Source organism: Leopardus geoffroyi, chromosome C3 (genome assembly GCF_018350155.1).
Source record: "Leopardus geoffroyi isolate Oge1 chromosome C3, O.geoffroyi_Oge1_pat1.0, whole genome shotgun sequence".
Taxonomy (NCBI): domain Eukaryota; kingdom Metazoa; phylum Chordata; class Mammalia; order Carnivora; family Felidae; genus Leopardus; species Leopardus geoffroyi.
This window is the reverse complement of record NC_059338.1, coordinates 104795143-104817827: the sequence shown is the minus strand read 5'-3', so window position 1 is coordinate 104817827 and position 22685 is coordinate 104795143. Positions and strand designations below refer to the sequence as shown.

Below are 22685 nucleotides of genomic sequence, written 5' to 3'. Positions count from 1 at the left end.
TAGTTTTCTAATTTTAGTATGCCCTTTGGAAAAGCCATGGTCACTCTTACATATCACTAATAAAAGTGGAACTTTATTGGAAATGTTTTGTCAACTTAAAAATCTTAAAAGTGCTCTTGCTTTTGGATTTAGTAATTTACTTAAAGGAATTTGTCCAGATTTAACTAAGTCTGTTCCACTCAAAGATTGAATTTCAAAAATTCAAATACTGGTATTTCATTGAAATATTATTTAAAATTGAAAGTTGGAAATTTTTTATTAACAAATTATAAGCAAATGTATTTAAATAAATTTTTAAATAATTATGTTCTTTTAACTTATTTAAATAATATGTGACCATAAGTGCTTATAATATGCTACATGAAATATGAGACTACAGAGCTTTATACAATATTATCAATTTTGTTAAAAGTATGTGTTTAAATATTAGCATGGTGAAAAGCTTAGACGTAATTACATGGCACTGATATTCTCTGGGCGGTAGAATTAAAGGTAGGTTTTGTACTCTGTACTTTTTTGAAAGTTTCACATTTTCTACAATGAGATTTATGTTTATGAAGATAAAGGTGTTTAAGTGTAATCTTAAGGAATAAGAAAAACTGGTAGTATTTTTCCCAATCCCTTAGCTTCCTTGTAAAGAGGCTGCATATTTAGATGTGCATAATTTGGCTAATGGTCTTAGTTTCCTTAGTACCACATATGCTTCTTTATAGACACTTGTATGAAATAATTTAAAAATTCTTTTATAGCTTATATACTTTCGATATGCGTGCACTGGACACTCCTGTAATGGTACATATGGATCATGTATCTGCGGTGCTTGATGTGGATTATTCTCCGACTGGGAAAGAGTTTGTGTCTGCTAGTTTTGATAAATCTATTCGAATCTTCCCTGTGGACAAAAGTAGAAGCAGGTATGTGACTACCAATAAACCATTTGTTTGATTTTTTTCTTGTCTTCATCATCAGTCCTTTATCTTTTTTGAAAGGTTATTTGGTTATGTGTATAGGGTAGAATTCAACCCAGGTATTGTGACTTGGGATACCAGCTTGCACTGTGTCATCTATGGGCAAAAAGCCTACTGGGCAATTTCTTTCATGGAATAGAAAACTTAATTTCCTGTGTAAGATAATAGCCTCTTGTGTAGTGTGCTGTGGTTTACAAAGCACTTTCATGCATATTCTTGTTCTTTGGTAATGCTTTATATGTGTTGGGGAAGCGTATGCAAAGCAAAACCCAATTAAGCTGGAGGAAATTTCCCCATAAAAAATGGTAATTAGGGAGCCTAGCTGGCTCCATGCAACTCATGATCTCAGGGTCATGAGTTTGAGCCTCATGTTGGGCATAGAGATTACTTAAAGATTTTTTTGTTTTCAATGATAATTAAGATGCACCTAGGTAGCTGAGTCAGTGTCCTGCTCTTGATCTTGGCTTAGGTCATGTTCCCATGGTTCATGGAATCGAGCCCCGCGTCAGGCTGCACAATGACTGCACGGAGCCTGCTTGGGATTCTATCCCTCTCCCTCCCTCCCTCCGTCTCTCTCTCTTTCTCTCTCACCCCCCTCCCCCACTCACACACACATGCATGCTCTCTAAAATAAAGTTGTAAAAAAATGATAAAGTAGTATAGTGGTGTTGCTCACATGTGAAGATATGACTGCATTTTGATACGATAATAATATTGATACTGAGATTTAAAATTAATCCAAGTGAACGTTCTCTCTAAAATAGCATATAAATATATATATATACAGCACATGCATACATAGACATCTATACGTATACTTGATTGAGTGTCCTACTCTTGCTTAGTGGAATTCAAGCTCAGTAGGGAGGAGATGGACTTGCTGAAAGATGACAGAGTGATTGGAGGTAGGAAAGGAAAGGAGAGGAGTGATGGAATCTGGGAGAGGAAAGAAGACAGAACGTGTGTAATGAGGGTGGGAGCTGATGATTTGTGCCAGAGGACAGCAGCGTGGAGCTGGTAGAGCAGTTTCCCCAGCTTCATAAGGATTGATGGTAGCAGAGTTGTTCGGGGATCCTTCCTTCACTTAAAAAAAAATCTAGAGATTATTCACTTTGGTGTTGTAATGACACAGTCTGGAGAAGTCTCACCATTTTAGTGCAGTGATGAGAATTTTGATCACTACTTCCGCTGATAACTAGCCTAGCTTCTACAGTGCTGAAGCTTTTGGAGTCTTTTGAAAGAATGACGTTCATTTTCAGAGGCATGTTGTGTCCTTCTCCTGATTCACCGTTGTTCTGTTCCAGCAGGGTCAGCACTAGGACGCATCTGAGTGAGGTGCCTCGGTGCAGAATTCACGGAGGTACTGGTTGTTAGGGGTGTGCAGGTGCCAGCCCTGCATCTGTACTGCAGCTGCTTCACTTTAGTCCCAGCCTTGTTTCAGAAACAAAAGATCTTTCAGATGGCGCCTCCTGACAGTCCAGCAACTCATCCACACCTTTTTCGGTGATAGCCAGCCTGCTTTGTTTAACTCTTTGGTGTTTTTACTTGCGATAGTTGCATCTTTCTACCCTGTAATTTGTGGGGTCCATACTGATTCCTGACCCTTTTGGTATCATTGATTACCAGCATATCATTGTCATCATCATTGTGTATCTGATTAAAAAGGTGCTTGGGGGTGCCTGGGTGGCTCAGTCGGTTGAGTGTCAGATTCTCGATTTTGGCTTAGGTCATGATCCCCCAGGATCGTGGAGCCCGGCGCCGGGCTCAGCACTGAGGTGTGGAGCCTGCTTAGGATTCTCTCTCCCCACCTCTGCCCCTCTCCCCTGTTTGCCTGCTCTCTCTCTCTCTCTCTCTCTCTCTCTCTCTCTTTTAAAATAAAAAAAAAAAATTAAAAAAAGATGTCTGAATCAAAAGCATATCGACTAGAGTGTTGTGATGATTTTGATCTTCACTCCATCCTCTCCACTGTAGAACTCCTGGTGTTGGTTTCCGTATGGCTGTTGCCTCGTTTACAACTTGATATTCTGCAGACTGTCATGAATGGTTTGTTGGGATTATTCAGTCAGGCCCAAGACAGGTCCGATAGTTTCTATTCTTACATCCCTAGAAGATACCAAGAAGCAAGGGAATGTGGCCTTCCATTATTTTCTTTGCATCAGAACCTCCAAAGGTGGTAGGACAATACTTTTCTAACATGATGAATAAACAGGCACAAAGAATGGGAAAAGAACAAACAAGAAAGACAAAGAGCATTGAGGATGTTTAGACACCTATGATCTCAAGGTCCTTGCAGCTGAGTTCAAGCTGAATTATTGCAAAGCCACTGTGGCCAGCCAAATGTAGGTCTATCTAAAAAGCTCAAGTAATTCCAGACTTGTATGGAGTAAGGAGTTATGCCCCATTTCCAGGGAATTGTCTGTCTACTGATGTTGTTTGGAGATTTTTGTAATCACAGTGGTGGTATATGCTACTTGTTGGATTTAGATGTAAGTGGTATTTTCCTCTGACCTTTGCCTTCATCTCCTTAAACGCTAGTTTGAGTTAATTCTGCGGTCTGCTCTATCTGGTTCATTACAAACCCTCAAATAACATAGCTAGTGCTTTGAAGAATCTTTATTTTTAAAATGTTTTTCTTTGAAAGACCTTAAGATGGTTAAAGTGTATTTTTAAAGTAAACTTTTAATAGATTATTAAAAGCTACAGGTAAGTCAGTATTTGAAATCAGGCTCCCCCCCCCCCCCAAAGTTTATTTTACTTATTTTGAGAGAGAGAGCAAGTAGGGGAGGGGCAGAGAGAGAGGGAGAGAGAGAATCCCAAACAGGCTCCGTGCCCTTGGCACAGAGCCCAACACGGGACTTGGGGCTTGATCTCATGAACTGTGAGATCATAACCTGGGCCCAAACCGAGAGTCGGATGCTTAACTGACTGAGCCACCCAGCTGACCTAAAATTAGGCTTCTGTTGGGATTTCATTCAATATTTACTAAGCAAACAAGTAAATGACTGGCATTCACATGGATTAATTTTTTTTTTTTTTTTTTTTTTTTTTTTTTTTGAGAGAGAGAGAGAGAGAGAGAGGGAGACGCAGAACTTGAAGCAGGCTCCAGGCTCTGCATTTATCAGCATGCGGTGCTTAAACTCACAAACTGTGAGATAATGACCTGAGCTGAAGTTGGATGCTTAACTGACTGAGCCACCCAGGCACCCCTCACATGGCATAATTTGACTGTATACTAAAGAATATAAGTTTTTAAAATGTATTTATCTCCTAACAGTATCACATTTAGTGAGCTTCGTAAACATGCATAAACAAATCTAGAAAAACTCTACATAGTTTACCATTAAAGAGGATCTATTTTGGTTAAGTAATTAATCACTAGATTTGACTGGTCTAATACAGGAAGAGATTATTTTTAATGGTTACTGAAGCCTGATTGAATTTTCTATCGTTTGAATTCATTATATTGCTAATGAAAAAAGGAGCCTCTTAAATAGGTGAGATTATGAGAACTGAATCTTATAAAAGCAGAGCATTGGAAGGAGAAGAAAAAGTCTATCTCCTCTAGTTTTCATTTTCATAGGATATTCTTTCTAACCGTCCTTCCCCTTTCAGAAATAGATTTCTTAGGGTTTCTGTATATGTTCACTCAAGTGCTTAAAACATTTCCGTTAGAAACAGTGTAAAAAACTAGTTTTGTTGAATGTATTTCAGATATTTTTTATAAATCTGGATTCTGTTTAGTCTGGTCATCATGTATGAGTATTCTTTTTCTGTGCAGAGTATGCTGAGTTTGTTTCCTTTCTAACTCGTCTGCGTTTTGAATCATCTAACCCAGATGTGGAAAATTCATTTCTCCAAAAGCCTCTATTTCCTGACCTTGTCTTTTACTTGTTTTTTAATGCTCTCTCAACACTTCCCAATATAGTGTCTTCTGTGAATTCACTTAGCGTGTTTCACAGCCTTTCCAGATAGGTATGATATTTTACATCTCCATTTACTAAATGATTCTTAACTCATCAGACACTTCTGTAACCCTCCCTTTCTGTTCACACATGGAAATCATCCACTCTTACTTCATTTAAGTGAGCTTTTTAAACAATTTAACCAAAACAGAAATCAGACATTAGGCTCAGCATATAAGGATGTGCTCTTATAAGGAATGCCATTGCGTTTATTTTATTTTCCAGTAAAATGAGGGGAAAAAGTGATTGTTTACCCGCATTGATTTGGAAGGAGGGAGATCATTGATTTCTTATTAAAAAAAAATTTTTTTTTTAATGTTTGTTTTTGAGAGAGAGAGAGAGAGAGAGAGAGAGACAGAGACAGAGACAGAGACAGACAGACAGAGCTCGGGAGGGGGAGGGCCAGAGAGAGAGGGAGACACAGAATCTGAAGCAGGCTCCAGGCTCTGAGCTGTCAGCACAGAGCCTGATGCGGGGCTTGAACTCCCCAACCGCGAGATCATGACCTGAGGTGAAGTCGGACGCTTAACCAACTGAGCCATGCAGGCGCCCCTGATTTCTTATTTTTAAAAAACTGTAGCTCAACATATTTTACTTGTGTTATCAGTCTTCAGTAATTTTGTGAACTTTTCTGGGCATCTAGTTTTGCTTAGTTTATATTTATTTTTCTTACTGGATTGTAATTTCTCTGAGGACAAGAATTTTTTTTCTAACTCCTTAGCACTTAGCATAGAACCTTGTTATATTAGTTCAATAAAGGTACATAAAAATTAATTTGAATTTCCCTTTTATCTTCTCTTCAGACTCAAAAATGCTACCCAGATACTTGATGGGCAGTGGTTAAAGAAACTCTGTATCAAAATCCTAACTTTACCTTAATTCCTCTTCTGTAGGGAAGTCTATCACACAAAGAGAATGCAACATGTTATCTGTGTAAAATGGACTTCTGACAGCAAATATATTATGTGTGGATCTGATGAAATGAACATTCGTCTGTGGAAAGCTAATGCTTCTGAAAAGTTGGGTGTGGTAAGAGATCCCATTTTCTTTCATTGTCGTAAAGCTAGTTTCTAATTTAGTGGGTATGATTATATTGTAAAGAGAATTTATTTGAAGTACTTTATTTTGATCAAACTGGCATCGTTGTGATAAAAAGAAATGTTAGCAACAAAACAGACAAGGCTGCATTGAGATTTACTTTTTTCATGTTACAGGCACCTCAGAGACCTTTGTTAATTCAAATGTTTGGTAATATTTGAGCCTTCTTGATTCTTTGTTTTTTCCTTGAGATAAGGAGAGAAGGTGTAGAGACTAGAAGGTTAGAACTGAGAATGCCTATTCTGTTAAAGGAATAGTAATCAGGCGCATCAAATGCTTCAAGTCCCTGTGAGGTCTTTTAATATCAAAGACAGTGAAATGCTAACTTCAAAAAAATACAGAAAGCTTCAGACTATAAAAAAAAAAGATTGAAAGAAGCAATAACAAATATTATCATTGGCTAGCTGTCTCTGGGTTATGGGGTTATGGTTGGCTTTTGTTTTGTTTTTGATGTTTTTCTAAATGTTTCATGTTTAATATTAGAAACATTCAGAGTGTTTATATCAGCAACAAATACTGAGTTTAAAAAGGAAAGGTTAAGCGTGAGTTATTTTCTCCTTAGCTCCAATAGGAAAATCACGATATGATAAACGGCTCTTAAAGACAATTTTATTTTAGGTTTAATGATTGGCAAGTATTATACTATGCCTAGTTTTCAATTCATTGTAAGTTCCTTTAAATCATATCATCCTTAACATTGTTAAATGAAGCCTTATTATTATAGAATTGAATGCTTTTTTTTCCTGTGTTCAGAAGTTATTTTCACCCCCCCAAAATGTTGAGGTATTAACTTAGGTGCTTTTTCTATGTTATTTATGTCTAGAGAAGGTCCAATTCAGTGGTCCACACAGCCCTACTTCCTCAGCACTGATGTTGTCACTTGGTGGCATCTGTCTACATTGTACATACTGCCTAAAAGGAAATTCAGTGTTAGCAGAGATGATATTTCTAACCTAACCTCGTAAAGGGTAGAATTACATTGGCAATTTCGGTTGCATGTCCTAGAAGTTTAATTTTTGTAGGAAAGGGTGCTTCCTAGCTTTGTTATTTGAAGAAAAACAACACGGCATTCATTAAATTATCAAAATACATTTTTGCAGCTTACGTCACGAGAAAAAGCAGCCAAAGATTATAACCAGAAATTGAAAGAGAAATTTCAACATCATCCTCATATAAAACGCATTGCTCGTCACCGACATCTACCAAAATCCATCTACAGTCAGATTCAGGAACAGCGCATCATGAAAGAAGCTCGTCGACGAAAGTATGATTTGGGGCATTTGATTCTATTTCAGTACCCTTTTCTAACTTCCCCCTCTCGTCTCACCGAAAATAAACCAAACCCTGCCTTTCGAGGGAATAGTTGATGTTATGCATTAGAGATGTTTTTGAACACTTCCCTGAGCTTTTATTTTTTTTTTCTTTTTCCTGGTAGAAGGAAGAAGCAATGATTATCAGAGAATTTTCATTACCTAGTTTTGAAATTATGTTGAAAGGGCAACCAGTAAAACTGAATCCCATCAAAATAAGAAAGCATTTCTGCTCATACTAGAGACACTTGTAAATCATGTTTTAAAAATGATTTCTAATGAAGCTGTAATTAAGAGGTATTATATATTTTCCAAGTTAAAGAATGCAGAGAACTCATAGCACCCATTTCTTAAATAAAAATTTTCTGATATGCTTCATCATAGAATTGTGGATCTAAAGCAGAGCTCCCACTGCCAGTTTCGTCGTAGAATTATATAAAGGACACTGTTATATAATAAGAGAAGCAATTAAATAAGTTAACAGAAGTTGATATCTAGGTACTTTTTACCCAGTCTGATTGTGAAAACATTTTTTTTCAACAGGGATTTTTTTAGTGAAAGGAAAGGCTGATTTTTCTGAGACAGTTTTTTTTGGTTAAGGTGATTTCTCATAAGCTTGCTTATATATGTATATTTTGTTTATTTCTAGGGAAGTGAATCGTCTCAAACATAGCAAGCCTGGATCTGTATCGATTGTGTCGGAGAAGAAGAAACACATAGTGGCAGTTGTGAAATAACACTTGGTATTCCTACCGATCCTGATACATGATGATTTGTTACACTTTGATTTGCAAATGTAAATAAAAATACTGGCTCTAGAATAATAACAGTTCAGTTACATGTGTAGAGGAAGTAAAAACTGTCCTGAAAGGTGGCCTGGTTGATAAGACTGTCCAACATTTTATTCTTGATCTTCTTTCTTATGTCATTGAAGAATACATTATTTGCAAACTAACTTATTCCTTTTAGAAAATGCGGGTATACTTTCACTTTGACCTATTATTATAGATATACTCTATGTTTGAATTTACATTCAAAACCAGACATCTCTTTGGTTACCTTTAGTATTACTTTGGATAATTAGTGCAATGATTCTTCCTATGATTACACATAACATGGGGAAGAATTATGTCAGAACTTTTTTCAGTTCAATTAATTTTCTGTGTTTTATTTGTATTTGGCTTTTTGAGACCTTAAAGATGATCAGCTTGAATTTATATAACTTTTTAAATAATAATTACAGTTTATGGTCAAGATAATAAAACATCCTTTATCTCAGCATTATAACTTTGATCCACTTCTGCTAAATGATTTCTCTTCAGTCTTACTAAATCATAAATAGTTCTTTGTGCCATATGTTGTTTTTTTAAAAATTGTAGTTTAATAAACTCTATTATGAATATATATCACCTCAATTTTAGGAAATTTTAAGTAGAGATTTATTTTAAATACACAAAAATAGGGACACTTGGGTGGCTCATTTGGTTGAGTGTCTGGCTCTTGATTTTGGTCCAGGTCATGATCTCACAGTCGTGAGAGCAAGCCCCATGTCTGGCTCCATGCTGAGCATGGAGCCTGCTTGGGATTCTTTCTCTGTCCCTCTGCCTCCCCCTCCTCATGCTCGCTCTTTCTTGCTCTCTAAAATGAGAAAAAAATTTAAAAAATAAAAACACAAAAATACACGTTCAGGAATGCATATATATGGGGGGGCCTGGGTGGCTTAGTCGGTTAAGTGTACGACTGTTGGTTTTGGCTCAGGTCCTGATCTCACAGTTGGTGACTTTGAACCCCACATTGGGCTCTGTGCTGACAGCACAGAGCCTGCTGGGGATTCTTTCTCTCTCCCTCTCTCTCTGCCCTTCTCCCGCTCCTGCTCTCTCTGCCTCTCAAAATAAGCTTAAAAAAAAAAAAAAAAATGCATACATTTGTAGTGAAAATGTAAATGCACGGGGATGATAAAGATCAATATCTGAGCGTGGGAGGAGGACACAGTCAGGGTGAGATACACAGGGGACTTCAGCCCTTTTACTGACGTCATCTCTTAAGTTGTGTGCTCATTCTATTTTTTATGCTTTCTTGGGTATCTTGAATATTTTACTGTATTTTTCTTAAAGCTGAGAAGAGATCAACTATCTACCTTTTAATCCGTATGATCTGTTGTAGGCCTTAATGACTTGATTTTCAGATGAACCAAGTTATCTTGTGCACCTACACTGCTATTAGTTCAGGTGTTAGTTTCAAAGAAATATGCAAATACTGATGCAAAAACACGAGCCGTGGTTAGTTTGAAGTAGTTCAAGAAGCAGATGCCTAAATGGAATGAGATGTGCAAGAGATTTATGGGCAGGGACTGTCTGTAAAGGATAAAAAGGAGGGAGCAGTACACAGGGAGAGCCTTGTGTCTGGACTGTAGGCTTGACACCTGTGACAGGAGGAGGAAGAAAGGAGGCCTGGGTGGGAGGAGCCTCAGGCTGCCGTGTGGCTCTAAGAAAGGTCACGCCAGGCTGAATGGGTGGTCCTGGAACCAAAGTTGCTTGTCAGAGGAGTCCTGTATTCAAGAATGGGCCAGCACTAGTACCCTCACTGTGCTCAGTCAGTGGCAGGGAGTGGCCGTGGGGAAGCATGACCTTAACAGCAAATGCAGTGGTGGCAGCCATACTTCCTGCAGCCGGCTCTTGAAGGAGCTGTGAGCAGAGCATTTCTATTGTTGCACCACTTGTGCCACACAGACCCAGTTCTTACAGGTTTGGGGAGGAACTCCTCTGTGATTTCCATGCACCTCTTTTAGAAGAAGGAGTCTTGTTGAATGGTGAGTAACCCCTGCCTCTGAAGAGCCATGACTAGTATTCATCTTCTCCGTCTTCTGTCATCTGTTTTAAAATGTCCTCATTCACAGCAATATCACCTTAGCAAGTTTTGGTGGCTAATCTAATAGTGTGACGTAAACCTTTATTCCTGAGGAGCCTGAACCTTTGGTAATCGTATCCTTCTCAGACTGGGGTTGCTGCACATATCCATTAACAGCTGCTGTGAATCAAGGGAATACCAGCAGGCACCAAAGGGGTTGCCTGCGTTCTGCATATATTTCTTCTATCTCCCCCCAGCTGCCTCTGGTCAAAGCCAATTATTTCTTCCAGCAGGCTGACCACTCTTCTAGCCTGCTGGATGGAAGTCCAGAATACTTTGATGATAGTCATAACTTAAGAGTTCAGTGGGAGTTTTGCTGTGTTCTGTAGCAAGAGTGTGTACCCCTTTGATAAGCAGTTCTTCTAACCCTGCAGAGCCAGAGTTTTAGGAATGGTAAGCACTAGGTCACTAGGAATGATGGAGCTGTTCCTTTTCTCCCTTGGTCCTCAGATACATGTAAAGATTTGTGATTTGATGGGTTTACTGCATTCAGAAGGTGGTACTCCAACTATATTGTATCTGAGCTGGTGCTTACATTATGTCATTAGTAGGCCATTCCACTGATCTATGAGATTGCATTAAAAAAAATTTTTTTTAATGTTTATTTATTATTGAGAGAGAGCACGGGACAGGGAGGGTCAGAGAGAGAGGGAGACAGAATCCGAAGCAGGCTCCAGGCTGAGCTGTCAGCACAGAGCCCGATGCGGGGCTTGATCTCACAAACTGAGATCATGACCTTAGCCGAAGTCAGACACTCAACTGACTGAGCCACCCAGGCGCCCCGAGACTGCATATTTCTCTACTGTGTGTGTTACTTGACCAGTGGGGTCCTTTGGTTGGGCCCAGTCTTTTACCTGCTTTGCTTTGAAGTAGATTTCCTGGATGAATACCGTGTGAGTGGGACTCATGCCTGTGAATTAGGCATTCTGTTAATGCTCAGATTGTGGTGCTGACTGACGCTTTATGACTGATATCTGGGGATGCCGGCATAGGTGTCTCTGTGAAGATGACTTGGTGGCCCTTCTAGGATCAAAGGGATCCACTGTAGTCTTGTTGACACCCAATGGTTGGTTGTTATTCTCAAGGAATAAATAGTGCCATATCAGCACAATACTGGTCTCTGGCACAGTTTGGACAGTTGGAGACACAATAGCTAGATCAGCTTTGGTGAGTGGGAATTCATCTGTTGAGCTCATTCAGAGCCTCTATCTCTGCCACAAGTCATTCCATCCATATGCCCCTTGTGCCTCTTCCAGGCTGGCTAATACCAACTAACAGAGTTATTTTGTCTACTTGGTGGTTCAGAGCCTCTTCCATTGTGGATTTTTTTGATGGGCATTAATGGGTTATACAAAATATCTACTCTTGACTCCCTCTTGTTCATCCATACATACCTTTACTCCAGACCTCCTTATCAGATCTCCTGGCCCTCTTCCTTCCACACCCTGACCAGTCATTGACCACTGCCCAGGAATCTCACCTAAGGCCACTTCTGCATAAAATGATAACCAGGTACATTGCTTATAGATCTACCCATTGTAGATCTACCCATCTGTTTTTCAAGGCCATCCCTTCATGTGCCTTTAGCGTAGCCATGGTCCATTTGTGCCTTGTGCCCACATACTGAGCCAAGCCAACCTCATTATCCACCTCCTTCAGCTGGTTTAACCCCCATGGCTGTCGGTACAAATGGGGGGCATGACCCTGATGCAACTGTGGCGGGTGATACGGATGGAGGTCTATGCTACCTGCTCATATGGCTTCCTTGTGCCCTGTGGTCCTGCTTGGTCCTCTCAGATGTAGCGTTCTAGTCTTTTGATGGACTGCCTCTGACTTCATATAATTTTATGTTTTGGTGGTTCTGACTAAATTCAGCTCAAAAATGGGCAGTTGTGAACAAATGGTGTATTTGGTGTTCATCGTCAAGCATCCTGTGTCAGAGCTCAATAAACGTGCCAGGAGCTACTTCCCAAAATGCATAATTTTGCACTGCGAATAGCATGGCCTTGCTCTGGAATCCTAAGGTCTTCTGATTCTCCCACTGGGGCTTACCATACACTTCACACTACATCTTTTTACACCAGTGATGCTTCCGATCCTGTACTTCAGGGCTGCCTGTACCATAGCCTAGACCTGTAGCCTTCTGTGTTACCCAGCAGATGAGCCAAAGCAGTAAGTATTCCTAGGTGTGAAATGTGTTGCCTGCAGAACTCAGATGTATCTACTAGGCACGGTACTTCCTTTCAATGCAGCAGTTACATTTTGGAAGAGAAACGGTGGCACGCCCCTGATCACTGGACCCCTAAAAGGTCACTAACGCGGCAGGTGCTGAACCTTGATAGGATTAATTTCTCGTCCTTCTGACCACATGTATCTTACCAACACTTCTAGCATGTCAGCCATCTCCTGCTTGTCCTGTCCGGTCAGCAGGAAGTCATCAATGCAATGTATAAATGCTCTGTGGGATGTCCAGTCAGCCTCGATCTTGTTGGACCATGAGAGAGCACAGGACAGTTAAAAACCCTAGGACAAAATTAAGTGAATATTGCTCATTCCATGTGAGTGTGAACTTTGATCGTTTTTTTCTAACTGGAATAGAAAACACATTTGCCAAATCGACAGCTGCATACCGTGTAACTGTGGCCTACCAACAAATCTACTCTAGCCACAGTATTATGACCAGCACAACAACTGGGATCAGCACTACAATTTTTGACTGATTGCAGTGGTGCACATTACAGTGTTCCCCACAACCCATCTGGTTTGTGCAGAGGTCAGACTGGCAAATTAAATGGAGATATGAAGAGACCATACCTGCTCCTTGCCTGTCCACCCACCCCCAGTGTAATAAATACTGCTTTCGATATACTGTCTTGGTTGGGGGGATGAGGTGGCATTTAAGGCTCTTTTTACTTGTTTTTCTTTTCACAGCTCTTATCCTATGGTCAAGGACCCAATAGGGTAGTTATTCCAACTACAGGTATATCATTTTTTTAACGTTTTTTTGAGATAGGCAGAGATAGTGCAAGTTGGGGAGGGGCAGGAAGAGAAGGAGAGAGAGAATCCCAAGCAGGCTCCATGCTGTCAGTGCAGAGCCAGACACAGGGCTCAAACTCACGAACTGCAAGACCATGACCTGAGCCAAAGTCAGATACTTAACTGACTGAGCCACACAGTTGCCCACTCCCCCCCCCCCCCCCGCCAACTATATCATTTCTAATTATACACTGGTGAACTGAGGAAATGACAACTGGATAAGTCCATGGACTCAGTAGACCTACTATAAGTTAGACTTTTCCATTTATAAGATTCCCCAGAACTTGTCATTCTAACAGGGTCATGATGACCCTCAGGTCTTTGAGAATAAAATGTTAGACCCTGGGTCCAATAATCCTTGCAATATCGTGGTATTCCCCTTTCTCCAGTGCACAGTTACAATAACTAAATGACTGTAGGTCCTTTTGAGAAACCATTATAGCATATACTTGTGGTTTTGCAAGGTCCCTCCCCTTAGGGACCCAGCTACCTCTTCGGATCAGCGGTTCCAGCTCAAGTCTGGTAACTGAGCAAGAGATTGGACCTTTTTGTGTGTGATGACACTCAGTCTCCTCCATTCTTGCCTTCTTCTGGCTGTAGATGTCAAAGAGTACCATTAATGAATATCCATCTGTTTGCCTCAAGGACACCATACTTTAATGATTTCCCAACCTCCCTACAGATTAAGGCTATTTGGCTGCCCCTCTACCCTTGCTTGTCATTACTGCCTCCTAGTTTTTAATGGTTAAGCACCACCACTTGACCTCTCTTACTGGTGTGTTTGGGGGGCAACGACATGATCGTGATGGATTTTAATGAGCTCACTGCCCTGATGACTCTTCCTACCATCAGCTCTGGGCAGCAGAGGAGAACCAGCACTGAACTATTTGGTGATGTTAGTGTTCCTCTCACCAGCACATTCCTGGGGACTTTGTGTGTCCACACCTGGTATGTCTTTTAGGCTTTCCCATGAACATAATCCGGTTGTCTCTGGCCTTACATAATATATCCATCCATCATGCCAACTTCCCTCAGCTCTTTATTTCTTCCTCCACAGGCTACCAGGGCAGCACAGTGTTTCCACTTGGCTCAACATTGGCCAGCACTTTCTCCAGGCTTCTAGGAGCCATCCTAACAGTGAGTGTCCCCCTTTCCCTAGGGTCCTGGCCAAGGTGCTAAATCCCATGGCAAAAGGAATGATTCATCCTCTTTCAGTATTAAACTCCCGCCCCCTTGAAATTCAATCCCAGCAATACTCCCTTGGCTCCCGCCAGTAGATGCTAGTTCTTGCGGCTCCTTTGGTGTGTAATCTATTTCTTTTCTTGTCAGGCTCAACATAGCCCTAACCAAGAAGTGCTGGAATTTAACTCCAGTTATTGGCCTAGCAGTCCAGAGTGTAGACAGGGAGTGCTCCGTACCGTTGCCTTGCGGGGAAGATGCCTCTGTGGTATCATCCCATACAGGAGAAGTGCTAGCTCTTACAGGGAAGGGCTGGACCACCTCTCCAAGCTCTAGGGGTTCAGGGAGGTTTGCATTGCCCAAATCATCGGAATATCCTTGGAGTTCTCCCACCTCATGTTTCAGTGTTCTGTGTTTTCCCTACCAGAGCCCTTTCTTTAGCAAAACAGACCTGCATTGGCTGAGGATTTAAATGTCTCAGGAGCTCTGCGACTCCCACTGTCAAGTCCTATGTCTGCTCCCCAGCTTTGTCCACACCTTCACTGCAGGAGGTAAGGGCTGCTTTGTAAACTAGCAGAGTCCAGACTCTGGTTCTCACATTTAGCCTTTAACTAATGGCTCTCAGTTTCTCATTATTCTTTGGCCGGGCACCAGTACCACTTTAATAAGTAACAACTCTGTTGTCCTTGGAGATGTTGTGCCCTCGTCACTTTCAAATGCTTGAATTATCGGGGTGCCTGGGTGGCTCAGTCGGTTGAGTGTCCGGCTCTTAATTTTGGCTCAGGTCATGATGTCACGGTTCGAGGGATCGAGCCCCAAGTTGGGCTCTGTTCTGTCAGCTGTCAGCTCAGAGCCTACTTGGGATTCTCTCTCTCTCTGTCTGCCCCTCCCCTGTTCATTCTCTCTCTCTCTCTGTCTCTCCCCCCGCCCCCCAAATAAATAAATAAACTTAAACAAAAATGCTGGTATTGTCATACCTGCAAGGGTAGTTCTTCCCATCTGGACATTTTCCTAGGTCTTCACACTGAGATCTTCAGCAGTTGAGCCACTCAGTTGGGCCATTTTATCAGCCAGGCAGTGAGTGAGCCTGTCTCCAAACTCCATCTGACCTCTTATTTTCTAGCACCCCTCCTACTACCAGGTTCCGTTCAGGTTCTCTGACAAACAGATGCCAAGACAGGGTTAGACAAGCCAAAGATTTATTGGAAGGAAGTATCTGTGAAGGTTAGAAGGCAGGAGCAGAAGTACACAGGGAGAACCTTCTGTCTTGGACTCTACGCTTGACACCTGTGACAGGAGAGCCCCCGGCGGGGGCAGTGCAGTTCTAAGAAAGCTTTAGCGGAGCCCCTGGGGAGTCCTTGAGCCAAAGTTGCCTATTAAAGCATTCCTTAATCCCTCGGGAATGGGCCAGGACTAAGACCCTCTATGTGCTCAGTCTTGGCTGGGAACAGCTGAGGAAAGCCTAGCCTTGAGGTGGATCTGGGGCTGCAGCTGGCTTCTTGGTCAACCACGTTCCCCACTGCTAGTCCTCTTGAAGGAGACCTGAGTGGCCCAGTTCCGTGGCAGCCCCAGCTACCGGCTCTCATACCCATTGTCATTCTTATTTAGTATCTGTTGATATTTCTGCAGAGGAAGTCTCAGACCATTTAATAAGTACACAGTAATTTTTTACTTACCTTGAACTTAATGTGAGTGAAAGTGCAATTCGTTGCAAAGTGCTATTTAAATATTGGTCTTAAGTGATATGAACTGTCACAGAATTGGAAGTGACCATGGCAGAGAAAGAAGCCAAGCTCAACATTTAGCACTTGACGCATAGTGGGTGCTCATTAAATGTTTGTTGACATGAAATAAGACCCAGACTTGGGTTCTTGGTAGAATGTTTGCTGATGATTTTAGTTACATATTTTCATGACTTAACACTTTTCTCCTAATTCCTTTGTCCTCCATATGCCTGAGAATGCAGAATGTCTGTATTTACAAGTGCCTCTTTAAAACATATTTTGTCCTGAAATATTAAAAAGCGTATTGTTCATGTGCATGAATAAAAACATGTAACTCAATTTTTGATGGTTTGACATCAAAAAATTTATTTGATAAAATAAAAAAATGATTAAATTCATGCCATGGAACTTTATGACATAACTGCTTAAGTTCACCTTTACGAAAATATGCAAGCTATTTTTGTCATTCATACCACACCTCAGTTTGAATCAGTTAATTGAAATAATTGATTCAAATAATGAATTTATGTGCATACACAAAAATACAGTCAAATATTTAAAGTTAGGGCAAATAGATAATATAAAATCCCTTTCTGATTTTATTGTTTCATTGAAAAGTAATTAGTATAACCAAGCAGGTCCCAACCATGATTCTTAAGGCATGGGGAAAGGGGACCGTGGGTGGCCCAATCAGTTAAGGGTTCAACTCTTGGTTTCTGCTCAGTTCATGATCTTGCAGTTTGTGAGTTTGAGCCCTGGATCTTGGGATTCTCTCTCTCCCCCTCTCTCTGCCTCTCCCCTGCTCACACCCGCTCACTCTCTCTCTCAAAATAAATAAATAAACTAAAAAAAAAGTTTCAAAAAAAGGAATGGGGGTGAGTGCACATATATCAAATCATGCTATTAAGAAACAAAGCCTCAGTTTTTCCTGTTGCTTGATTTCTTTTTAACTGTGATATGTTTCTTCTTCAATTTTATAAAACACAAAAAGAACACAGATTTTTCTACTTATTGAAGGGGAACAAGAGTTTTCAATGGTGAAAAAGATACCATTTCATGGTTCTGGCCTATCCACAAACCATCTGACCACTTTTGAAAGTTTAGATATTCAGGGGTGCCTGGGTGGCTCAGTCGGTTAAGCGTCTGACTTCGGCTCAGGTCATGATCTCACAGTCCGTGAGTTCGAGCCCTGTGTCAGGATCTGTGCTGACAGCTCAGAGCCTGGAGCCCGTTTCAGATTCTGTGTCTCCCTCTCTCTCTGCCCCTCCCCTGTTCATGCTCTGTCTCTCTCTGTCTCAAAAATAAATAAATGTTAAAAAAAAAAATTAAAAAAAAAAAAGAAAGTTTAGATATTCACCCTTATCTTTTTCCATTTTTTTTTTTTTTAATTTTTTTTTTTCAACGTTTATTTATTTTTGGGACAGAGAGAGACAGAGCATGAACGGGGGAGGGGCAGAGAGAGAGGGAGACACAGAATCAGAAACAGGCTCCAGGCTCCGAGCCATCAGCCCAAAGCCTGACGCGGGGCTCGAACTCACGGACCGCAAGATCGTGACCTGGCTGAAGTCGGACGCTTAACCGACTGCGCCACCCAGGCGCCCCTATCTTTTTCCATTTTTACTTGGAGGGAATACAGAGGGGAGTGATGGAAGGTGAAAGATCACAGAGCTCATTATCACTTATGGCCACTGAGTTATCAACTCAGATAAAGATGTTGATGAAATGAATGTATAGGTTAAAACTTTTTTTGACATATAATTGACATGTAACAGTTTCAGATGTACAACATATGGTTCAATATTTGTGTATACTGTGAAATGATCGTCATACATAATTACAATCTTTTTTCTTGTAATGAGAAGTTTTAAGATCTAGTCTTTTAGCAGCTTTAAAACACACAGCACAATATTATTAACTATAGTAACCATGTTGTACATTACATCCACAGGACTTATTACTTTATAACTGGAAATTTCTACCTTTTGACCTCCTTCACCCATATCGCTTACCTGCCACTCCCCCAACCCTGCCTCTGGCAACCAACAATCTGTTGTCTGTGTCTATGAGTTTAGTTTTTTGCTTGTTTTTGTTTTATTTTTTTTATTATTTTTTTAAATGTTTATTTATTTTTGAGAGAGCGAGAGACAGAGTGTGAGCAGGGAAGGGGCAGAGACAGAATCCAAAGCAGGCTCCATCTGTCAGCACAGAGCCCGACATGGGGCTCGAACCCACAAGCTGTGAGATCATGACCCGAACCGAAGTCGGGTGCTTAACTGACTGAGGTACCCAGGCACCCCTGTTTTTGTTTTATTTTAGATTCTACATATAAGTGAGATCATATGATATTTGTCTTTTTCTGTCTGACTTATTTCACTTAGTATAATTCCCTGTAGTATAAGCCCTGATCTTTGGGTTTTGTTTTTTTAATGTTTATTTATTTATTTTGAGAGAGAGAAAGAGAGCATGCACATGAGTGGAGGAAGAGCAGAGAGAGAGAGAGAATCCCAAGCAGTCTTCGGGCTGCATAGCCCAATGCTAGGCTGGAGCCCAGGAACCCTGAGATTATGACCTCAGCTGAAGTCAAGAGTCAGATGTTTAACTGACTGAGCCACCCAGGCGCTCCAAAGCCCTGACCTTTGGCTTTACTTTTTGTAATGCAAGTGCCAGCTTTGATTTCTGGGGCATCTACTTCAAAGGTGGTTATCGTGAATAAAGCCCTTGCCCACCATAGGACTTGATAAAGAGGCCATAACACCCCTCCCCTATCAGTCGTCTTTATTTTAGAGATCTTGGTTGATTTTGAGAATTGACTACTTGGGCCACTTGTTTTTTTCTCTTTCCACACTTTAAATTTCCTCTCTTCTGCTTTAAATTCACCAATAAAGAGTGAGCCTGAACCCTAGGCCTTCATCCTTGACCCTATTAAAAAGCAGAACCCTAGGCCCATATATGCCTTCTCTCTTTTTCTCTGTAAAATTTCTCTGTGTAGCCACACATGGTCCTATAAGTAATTAACCTTGTTTCTTTCAAAGTTTCCTTATGGTTATTGCTGAGGGCATCTTGCAATCATAATAAGAACCACACGGGCTGGCTTAGCTACAACATTGGTTATTGATAAGCTGAGATTGGCACACATGCCCTCAAAGCGCATCCATTTTGTCACAGATGGCAAGATTTCCTTCATTGTGTGTGTATGTGGGTTTTTTTTTTAATCCTTTTATCTGTCGATAGACAGTAAAGTTGCCTTCATGTCTTGGCTATTGTGAATAATGCTGCAGTGAGCAAGAGAGTGCAGATATCTCTTTGAGATCCTGATTTTAATGCTTTTAAACATATATCCAGAAGTGGGATTGCCGGATCATACGGTAGTTCTATTTTTAATCTTTTAAGGAACCTCCATACAGTTTTCCATAATGGCCTTGCCAATTTAAATACCCACCAAAGGTGTACAAGGGTTCCCTTTACTCCACATGCTTGCCAGCACTTGTTTTCTTTCTGGTTTTGTTGTTGTTGTTGTTGTTTGTTTGTTTGTTTTTTTAAGTAATAACCTTTCTTGGGGTGCCTTGGTGGCTCAGTTGGTTAAGTGTTCAACTCTTGATTTCGGCTTAGGTCATATCTCATGGTTCTTGAGATTGAGCCTCACGTCAGGCTCTGCACTGACAGTGTAGAGCCTGCTTGGGATTCTCTTTCTCCTTCTTTCTGCCCTTCCCCCACTTATACTCTCTGACTTTCTCTCTCAAAATAAATAAATAAACATTAAAAAATAGTAATAAAAATAGCCATGCTAAAAGGTGTGTAGTGATATCTCATTGTGGTTTTTTTTTAATTTTTTTTTTAACGTTTATTTATTATTGAGAAACAGAGAGAGACAGAGCATGAGCATGGGAGGGACAGAGAGAAGGGGAGACAGAATGTGAAGCAGGCTCCGGGCTCTGAGCCGTCAGCACAGAGCCCGACGTGGAGCCTGAACTCACAAACTGCAAGACCATGACCTGAGCCAAAGTCGGATGCTCAACCAACTGAGCCACCCAGGTGCCCCTCATTGTGGTTTTTATTTGCATTTCTCTAATGATTAGTGATTTGAGTGCCTGTTCACACACCTGTTGGCCATCTTTGTCTTCTTTGGAAAAATGTGTATTCAGATCCTCTGCCCATTTTTTAATTGGAATATTTGTTTTTTTTTGCTATTGAGTTGCATGGGTTCTTTATATATTTTGGATATTAACCCCTTATCAGATATATGATTTGCTAATATTTTCTCCCATTTGGTAGGTTGCTTTTTTGTTTTGTTGATGGTTGCCTTTGCAGTGTAGTCCTTTGGTGTAGTCCCACTTGTTTGTTTTTACTTTTGGTGTCAGATCCAAAAAGTCATTACCAAGACCAATGTCAATGAGTTTACTGCCTGTTTTTCTTCCAGGAGTTTTATGGTTTCAGGTCTTACATTCAAGTCTTTAACCCATTTTTAGTTAATCATTGGGTATGATTTAAGATAGTGGTTTATTTTCAGTTTTTTGCATGTGTGTGTCCAGTTTTCCCAACACCATTTATTGAAGAGACGGTTCTTTCTCTGTTGTATTTTCTGGGTTCTTTTGTCATCACTACTTGACTCCATAAGTGTGGGTTATTTCTGAGTTCTCTCTTCTGTTTCATTCATCTATGTGTCTGCTTTTATGCCAATGCCACACTGTTTTAATTACTATAGCTCTGTAATATAGTTGAAAATCAGGAACCATGATGCCTCTGGCTTTGTCCTTCTTTCTAAAGATTACTTTGGCTATTTAGAGTTTTTTCTGATTCCATACAAATTTGAGAATTATTTGTTCTAGTTTTGTGAAAAATGCCTTTGGAGGTTGATGGAGATTGCAATGAATCTATAGATTGCTCTGAGCAGTATGGACATTTTAACAATATTTGTACTTCCAATCCATGGGCATAGCGTATCTTTCCATTCATTTGTGTCATCTTCAGTTTCTTTCATCAATGTTTTATAGCTTTCAATGTACAGGTCTTTCACTTCCATGGTTAAATTTATTCCTAGGTACTTTATTCTTTTTGATTTAATTGTAAATGAGATTGTTTTCTTAATTTCTCTTTCTGAAAGTTCATTATTAGTATATGGAAACATAACAGATTTTTTAATGTTGATTTTGTATCCTGCAGCTTTACTGAATTTATTTTAATAGTTTTTTGGTGGAGTTTCTAGTAATATCATGTCATCTAGGCTTTTTAAAAAAATAGTATTTAAAAAAAACCCAAACACTTGGCACAGGTTGCAAATATTCAGGCACGGGAACCACTTCTCAAATGAATCTTAATGCTCTAGAATTGAAGTTTAAGAGTTTAATTAAAAACACTTTTTTTTTTTTTTCCTTAAAAATGTTTAAGAAGAGTCTGGATTCTGAGCTCCCAATTACCTCAGAGCAGGGCTTTTTTACTTTTAGCCCTGTGGTCTCAACTGGGGCCAGTTTTGTCCCTTTGGGGGCATTTGACAATGTCTGGAGGCTTTTTTAAAAAATTATTATACCCAGTGGGGAAAAGGTTGTTACTGGCATCTAGTGGGTAGAAGCCAGGGAGGGCTGCTGCTAAATGTCCTACAGTGCAGAGGGCAGCACCCCACCATGAAGAATGATCTGGTACAAAATGTTAATAGTGCCATTGTTGGGAAATCTTGCTTTGGTCAAATTTAGCCAAGCTGATACAGAAATAATAACAGAAATCCTCCTTTTTTTAAAAACAAAATGCAAAACTGTAAATTTTAAGCAGTTTATACTTCATTAAGAAAAGAAAGAAAACAGGTTAGGAAAACTGTTTCATTATCTAGCAACGTCTTACACTTATAGGCAATAAGAACGAGGCTAACAGGAAAGGACATCCGTCCCTTGCAGCCTCCTCTGAGTAATCAGTTCCAGTCACTTAGGCCAGCATTCGCTGATTTACAAAGTTGAGTAGAATGCAAGTTTACTTCTGTTTTTCTTTCTCTTCCATCATTTGACTGATCTTTCTCTCGCTGTTTTTCCTGCTCATGTTTTGGCTGATCTGAAGTCTGATTTGCACCTTAGCCCAGGGAACGTCAATGTATATACCATGTAAAAAATGAAACAGCCAGATTATGGTGTTTGCCTGGCATCTTGTCAGGGCATTGGGTACTACTGACTTGAGAGGAAGTAACACCTGCTGAGTCACTGGTACTACTGTGGTTTCCATAGTGATGTCTCAGTGAATTGCAGTCAACAGAACCTGACTGGATAAAGACATGAGCGATTAACTTGTAATTCAAGCTTTTTATTAATCTGGACATGGGAACATGATTTTGATCACTTTGAAATGTAACTTTTTCAGTCAAAATTTTTTCAAATAAAACGCAAAGATATGTTTTAAGAAATGAGTTGTTAGGGTAAACCCTGAGGAATGAAACATGGATGGAGGTGATGTGAATGAGTTGGTTAAGGAGTTAGAGAAATGCTAGTGAATACAAAAGATTGATAGTAACCTTCAGGAAAG

The 22685-nt window shown here is 40.2% G+C and overlaps 1 protein-coding gene across 1 annotated transcript in view; it reads left to right on the top strand.

The window, feature by feature from the left end:
- Positions 1 to 8742, top strand: part of DCAF13 (DDB1 and CUL4 associated factor 13) — a 28143-nt gene extending 19401 nt beyond the window's left edge. Inside the window, exons 8-11 of the mRNA XM_045453988.1 lie at positions 750 to 914; positions 5824 to 5959; positions 7129 to 7292; positions 7988 to 8742. Coding sequence (XP_045309944.1) covers positions 750 to 914; positions 5824 to 5959; positions 7129 to 7292; positions 7988 to 8075 — 553 coding nt within the window. The 3' untranslated portion in view covers positions 8076 to 8742. The remainder of the gene's footprint in view (positions 1 to 749; positions 915 to 5823; positions 5960 to 7128; positions 7293 to 7987) is intronic.
- The last annotated feature ends 13943 nt before the right edge of the window (positions 8743 to 22685 follow it).